At 37.7% G+C, this 6,949-nt stretch overlaps 1 protein-coding gene across 2 annotated transcripts; it reads right to left on the bottom strand.

Annotated features, from left to right (window-relative positions):
- Nucleotides 1-2,691: 2,691 nt before the first annotated feature.
- Nucleotides 2,692-6,107, bottom strand: lyrm7 (LYR motif containing 7). Of its 2 annotated transcripts, none has more exons than XM_027009027.2 (5): nt 6,049-6,107; nt 5,223-5,295; nt 4,386-4,456; nt 4,048-4,129; nt 2,692-3,951 (listed from the first exon to the last, which is right to left on the bottom strand). In XM_027009027.2, exons 1-5 carry the CDS (start codon nt 6,064-6,066, stop codon nt 3,881-3,883), a joined length of 315 nt encoding a protein of 104 aa, XP_026864828.2. In that variant the 5' UTR covers nt 6,067-6,107; the 3' UTR covers nt 2,692-3,880. The 2 variants fall into 2 exon arrangements, with proteins under 2 accessions (XP_026864828.2, XP_081559024.1); XM_081702898.1 differs by lacking the exon at nt 6,049-6,107 and adding an exon at nt 6,000-6,018.
- Nucleotides 6,108-6,949: the final 842 nt, after the last annotated feature.

Raw genomic sequence — 6,949 nt, 5'->3', positions numbered from 1 at the left:
TCAATGCTGATGCCTAGGAGTACAAGGTCTATCTTAAACAATGATAAGTGCAATTAACAATGAGTACTAGTTTGTTAGTCAACATCAATGTAATAAACAATACCCTACAATAAGTCCTAGTTTCGGTTAGCTAATATAGGAGCAGGGTCAGTGGTCATTTAAATATTCCACAAATAGATGGGTCTTCAGTCTGCGTTTGAAGACTGCAAGGGACTCTGCTGTCTGGACAGCAAGCGGAAGTTCATAACACCATCTAGGAGCCAGGACAGAGAACAGTCTTGATGCTTGTCTACCGTGAGATATGAAGCATGGTATTTCAAGCCGAGCCGTACTTGAGGTTTGAAGTACTCGAGGTACGGATCAGGCTTTGACCATTGACCTCTTGTATGGAGGGGCTGGTCCATTTTTGGCTTTGTAGACAGGCATCAAAGTTTTAAATCTGATGCAGCTACTGGAAGCCAATGAAGGCAGCGCTGCAGTGGAGTGACGTGTGAACTTCGGAAAATTGAAGACCAGTCTTGCTGCTGCAATCTGGACAAGTTGTAGATGTCTGATGGCTCTTAGAGGAAGCCCAGCAAGTAGCTTCAAAACTAGCTTCAAAACTAGATCACAAGAGACTGCACAAGCACCAGGGTAGCTTCCTGTGAAAGAAAGAGCTGAATACTTCATGAGGCCTCTCATTCTTAGTCACACTAATGATAGAACCTGCATAGCAGACACCATAAGGCCCTGCAATCTCTGGCATGTGTGATAGTGCACCATCTGCCCCTCTATGAACTGCACAAGGCAATTCTTGAGGGAGAGAATGCACTCATGTGACAGGCACGCACCTGGAAATAGCTCAAGTCCCAAGAATGTATTGGTTTGAGAAGGAGAGAAATTGCTTGTTCTGAGTCACTCTGAACATGAGAGAGGCTAAATGGGAGAGTACATAGTTTGGGGTTCCATGATACTTTATCTCGGGAATTGGCCACAACCAACCAATCTATGTAAATTATGATTTTGAGTCCCGCTAACCATAACGGAGCAAATTCCACTTCCAGAAGCAGACAGAACATCGGTGGACTCTGGGGGAGTCTGAATTGCAGAACTGTATATTCTTAGCATGTGCTGCAGTAAGCAGGAATTTTCACTGAGAGGACTAAATGCCTATGAGGGAAAAGGCATCTTTTAGTTTGGTGATAGATGTGAACCAGTCGTTCGGATGTGACGACTATGATAGAGTGCTACACATCAACGTTGTAAAATGTTTGTTGCACTCTGAGATCTAATATGGGATGTCGTGAACAGCGATTCCTGGGAACAAGGAAATATTGGCCATAGAAGTCCTGTTGACACTGATCCATGCAAACTAGCTGAATAGATGTTTTTTTTTTTCAGGACAGAGAATTTTCTCCCCCAGAAAATAAAGATAAGCTTTTGTCAGTGTGTGAGAAAGTAATTCGGTTGTAACATGAAGGTTCTGTGGCAAACAGGTGCTTGTCCTGAGCACCCAGTCAGGGCTAACATAGCTTGCCAAGCTTCTATGTGGACTAAAAGCCTTCCCATCTATGCCGTAGATAGGTGGCAGCTTGTAAATTCAGTGGTAGCGCTCATAGATAGTGCTATCACTATCATAGATAGTGCTAGATAATGTGTATCCCTATGCTAGTAATTTATGTAATTTCTTGTTACTTTGTTTCCCTGTCAGTTCTTAATGACTCTTGTTTATATATTTGTGTTATTGCCATTGTTGTTCTTATTGCTATTTGGATTAGTTGTTAAATCGTTTATTTTATTTATTATTGTTTTGCTTTTGATCAGTTATGTATCATTATTTTTTATGGTTCTAATATTTCAATATTATTTTTGTACACTGGCCAACTAGTTGTTTTAATATCTCTAGATACAAATGTGACCTAGTTTTACTTGCTAACATTCTTGCTAACATGAGCTGCTTTCATAAATTCAGCTGATGGTATTCACATTTCACAAGCAAAATCCTGCCTCTACCTTAATATTTTATACTTCATTAATATGTTTTTTCATTTATGATGTAGCTTATTTTTTGGTTCCTTTATTAGCCTATTAGAGAATAGGAAATTAGTGACTATATGTTCAAGACAAGCTGCACCCAGTGATCCATTTTAAATTAATGTCCTACTGGAACAAACAACAACAAAATCATAAATACAAGAACTGGAATATTCATATTAGAAGTAAACATTGAGTTAATCAGAAATAATGTTCGTGTACTATAAAACACAGAAATGGTTTCTTTAGAACTAGTATTGTTGTGACTGTAGAATAGGATCCAACAGATGTCCTATACCTGAACGCAGATAAGTAATGTGTCTAGCCCAAGGTGATATCCTGGAATAGGGTTAAAATAATGTGGCTGAGAGGACTACTACTAGGGTTGTTCTAGTTGCTGTTTAGAACATCAGAAAAGTAAAGATGCCTAAAGCACCCATCACACTGTCTGCTTGACAGAACAACCAACACGCAGACAAAGCAACAGACCAACCCCTGAGGGAAATTCTTTCGTCCCATGGCAGCAGCCTACAAGACACATCAGATATAAAAGACACTACATGCACCATATTATACAAGAGTACAAAGTTGCTAGACAATGAGCATGTAAATGCCAGATGTGATGGTAAATTGTCAAGTCATTAAAATTGATGTCCAGAATAGAAGACAGAGGAACAGTTGTTTTTAACTTTGATGTTGTATTGTTCAGACATGCAAGACATGTGATTCACTTGCTTATCCAGAGTACTGGTAATCAGTAAGTTAGTTTTGCGTGATAAATGACATTACACTGCATACATGGACCTCAACATACAAAGCATTCCAAAAAGAGGGCCAACAGTACTTACATTTCTTCTCATTTCAAAGTGAAACAAACAAAACTTCCCGGAATTATCTTATAAAGGGACGACACTCTTTACATAAAAAGCATCAATACAAGAGGCACAGAAGACACTAAACATTTTCATTAAATAGAAAACAATTTACAAATATAATCTTAGCAGCCACTTTTTTAGGTACATTATTAAATATGCTACAGCTGTCTATGTACTTTGACAAATGTTATTCCAAGAATGTAGCTAATTTTAATGTGCCTTGTATTATGTACAATTGCCCCATATTTCCAATAGCATATTTCATAAATTACCTTTTTTAAATTCTGACATCAGAGCCAAGCAATATCTGGATATGTTCTGTATTTTGTGTGTATATAAATACATATAGTTTATGTTGTACCAAACAATGAGGTGAATTACAGCAGTAGCAAAAATAAATAAATAAGTAAATAATATTTCATGTAATATACAAATAATTATGTTCTCTTCTTGACTTGCTTATAAACTCCTCATTCTTGTTCAGGTCTAGTTAATTGGGTCCCTAGAAAGGGGAACCATACCTATTGAAAGACCCACTCCATTTTTGCTCTAGCTGTTTTTGTAAATGCTATTCATTCATATAATTTTAAAATACTCTTTACAAGTTCAGTTACAAATTTAATTTTAAAACACCCACCAAAAACATTCTTTGGTCAAAAGGTGTTACCCAACAAAGGTGAGAAAGGCAGACTCATACTCTTATGACTACAGCAAAACCAATCACCTAACCAAAGTAAAACAGAACAGGACTCATAACAGGCTGAGAGCAGCTTTAAAGCAGGCAGTTTTGGTTTATATATTTTGTAAATCATCATGACAAGTCTGACTGATATCATCTTTACACTTATACACATTAATACATACATAAGAGTTCGTGCTATGTTTCCACTGAGTCACTGAACAGAAAAAACAGGACATCTGTAGATCCAAGTTCAAATGATATGTAAAGAACTATAGCAGAGGAGGAGTGGAGTTTTTGAGAATCCAGTGAATCATGTTTGTTTTCTAGGGGAGTCACAGTATGGTACATTTTCTAAAAGAAGACTCTCTCGGGGCCGAAGCACTGTGGATGTGAACAAGACAATTTGTTTACAGTGGGCACAATTCAAATTCACTGTATCATCATCACAGTAGCCAAGTCAGTGAAACCAAAACATACCAAGTTTATTTTCTCCAACATGCTCGGCTTGTAGGACATTTTCACGCAGAACCGTCTCAACAGCTTTGCCCATCTTAATCATCTGGGGACAAAAAGTCAGTCACAGGCAAAATGCCTCCAGATTCAAAGGGAGACTTAATTCACAATAAATAAAATGAATATGACAATACAATTACAATAGATGAAGTTAAAGAGAAACTATGAAGGAATAATTAGCATTTTCAAAAATGTTATGTAGTTTATTCAATTCTGTACAAGTAGACTAACGTAGTAACTCTAAAACAGCAGTGATAAGCAACTATTACAATATCATTGACAGTATATATGTAGGGATGTACCTGTTGTATATTTTCTTCTGATATTTCATTCTTGTTTTTCTTAAATTCTTCATTTATCTTTAACCTGGCAGCTGCACATTTGGATAAAAACTGCAACTTGATTCTTTCAGCTAATGTTTCAACAACAGGCTACCAAAGTACAGTTACACTCAAAATATTTTGTCATTGCTGGTGTTTCTGTATGCTTCCAGTATCTTCATGAACCTAAATGGCAGTACCTTACAGCAACATGCTACCACAAAGTATGGCTACACTCATGCAACAATAAAAAGACAATGTATGTCTTTGAGTAATGCCAATTAGTTCTTTAAATGGACACACAAACTGACTGAGTAACTATAACTGGATATGCCTGATCACCAGCATGATACAATGGTATTGAAAAAAAAAACAAAAAAACCCAAAATGATACAATGGTGGGGGGGGCACTAAACATGCCTTTTAATACCTTCAGTACAAAGTTTAAATGAAACCACATGTGATGCAATTGCAGAAATGGAAAATTGAAGATAGATTACATAAACCACAGGCTTTTTGAAGGGAGCACTTTTTTTTAACATATAATCAAAAAGAGATCACAATGCATTTTTAGAAAAGGTCAATGTATAAGTGAACGTTAAGAGACTAATCACCTAAATGCATCACAAAACATCAAGTAATTAATGGCTATTCATGTTTGGATAATATTGGAGTCTCTTCTCCATTACTGAGCTTGTGCACTGGTGCATTTGGAATTGTCAAGTACTCTAACCATCTGGTGAATGAAAGACCTCTAACATGGTTTGTTCCAAAAGCACAGAAAAAAAAACTATGCACTTATTCTGTAGCGTTACATACCTGTCAGAGCTATGTCATCATCTTTAAATACGTTCATCCGTGTTCTGTGTAGAGCTTTAAAGGTCTGAAGAACCTACACACACAGACAGACAGACACACACACACACACACACAGACAGACAGACACACACAGACAGACACACACACAGACAGACAGACAGACACACACAGACACAGACACAGACAGACAGACAGACACACACACACAGACACAGACAGACACACACACAGAGACACACACACAGACACACAGAGACACACACACAGACAGACAGACACACACAGACAGACAGACACACACAGACAGACAGACACACACAGACACACAGACACACAGACACACACACACACACACACACACACACACACACACACACACACACAGAGGGAGACAGAGAGAGAGAGAGAGAGAGAGAGAGAAATAATTACAGACTTAAATAATCAAGGTGACTGTTGTAATCCCCACGCGTTTATTTGTCACACATTGTACACTTGTATTCATTAATGCCCACGTAGCTAGAAGTATGGGGTCGTTTCTATATGTACAGAACCCGACACAACTTGATACTATAAAAAGGCGCTAACTAGTTCCCTAGCTAGCTAACCTAGCATCGGATAACATGTGGCTTTATTTGTGAATTAGCCAAAGTAACGTTAGCTAGCTAGTTGGCTTAGTAGCCGGACAAGCTAAATGTTGAACGTACATAGAAGGCACAATCAAAGCAAGGACATCAGTCACAATCCTGTGTAACTGACAGCTTATAACTAGAAACGTACATATACCCACCATACCAGAGAAGAGATAGCAAGATTTTTACCAACCAACCTTCAAACGTGTCCCCATCTTTAGGTAGTAACAAAATTATTCCTCAGGAAAACGTGAACTCACCCTCTAAGACCTTGAGCGCCGCCTATTGTTTTGGAGCATTTGTGTCATTCATTTATTCATTCATTCATTCATTCGTTCGTCCATTTATTTGTGTTCAGGAAAATGAATACAGTTCGGAACATGAGAGAATGTTGATGTCATTTAATTCATAGAACAATTAGCTATGGATCTCAGCAACATCTTGGTGATATATTCTATCAGCTTTCATTTATGATTGTCGTATGATGTAAGTCATTATGTCTAACAAGTTGGTAAAAATGATGCAACTAAATTTACATTTTCAGTATTTGATGCTCATATCTAGAACAAATTACATTTATTAGTATGATAGTGTGTTGTGCTCCTGGGGATTGAACCCAATACTTTGTTTCTCTACCAGGTGAACAGGTGCTAACTATGACAACTAAAATTTTGCTTGTTTATGTATGGTCAAATTACTTTTCCCCCCCTGAGTTAACTGTGTTAACCCTGAATAAAAAGCTGCCAGCCCAGAGAGGTGTTCAGAATTGTCAGTCTATAGAAACAAATCATTTTGGTGCTAACGTTATCCACTTCATATGTGTGCTGTAACACAAGGAGAGGTTTATGTAATACAACAAGCGGTTCACACTAATTGAATTGTAGCTTGATAAAGTGTTGTTCATTAGAAGGAAGAATGCTAAGTACAACTACCCAAAGGCCATTTTTGGACTCTTGTTGATTAGCTATTGGCTTACAAAGACAGGGCTTGTGGGCTCATGTCCACCCTGCAGTGTTGGGATAACACAGTGGTGCTCCAAGGCTAATATGAACTTTCCTGCCAATACTGTACTCCACCAGTGAGTGTCACTAAAGTAGC

The sequence above is a fragment of the Electrophorus electricus genome, chromosome 19, assembly GCF_041902795.1.
Source record: "Electrophorus electricus isolate QZ-2024a chromosome 19, ASM4190279v1, whole genome shotgun sequence".
Classification (NCBI taxonomy): Eukaryota; Metazoa; Chordata; class Actinopteri; order Gymnotiformes; family Gymnotidae; genus Electrophorus; species Electrophorus electricus.
Note: the sequence above shows the minus strand (reverse complement) of the source record. Positions and strands in the feature narration are given on the sequence as shown.

Excerpts from the sequence above, each read along its gene's own strand:
- lyrm7 (XM_027009027.2), bottom strand. Across the intron at positions 4,457-5,222 it reads TGATGACATAGCTCTGACAG|CTGCCAGGTTAAAGATAAAT; the intron begins GTATGTAACGCT and ends CCAAATGTGCAG. Across the intron at positions 3,952-4,047 it reads TGTTGGAGAAAATAAACTTG|TGCTTCGGCCCCGAGAGAGT; the intron begins GTATGTTTTGGT and ends TCACATCCACAG.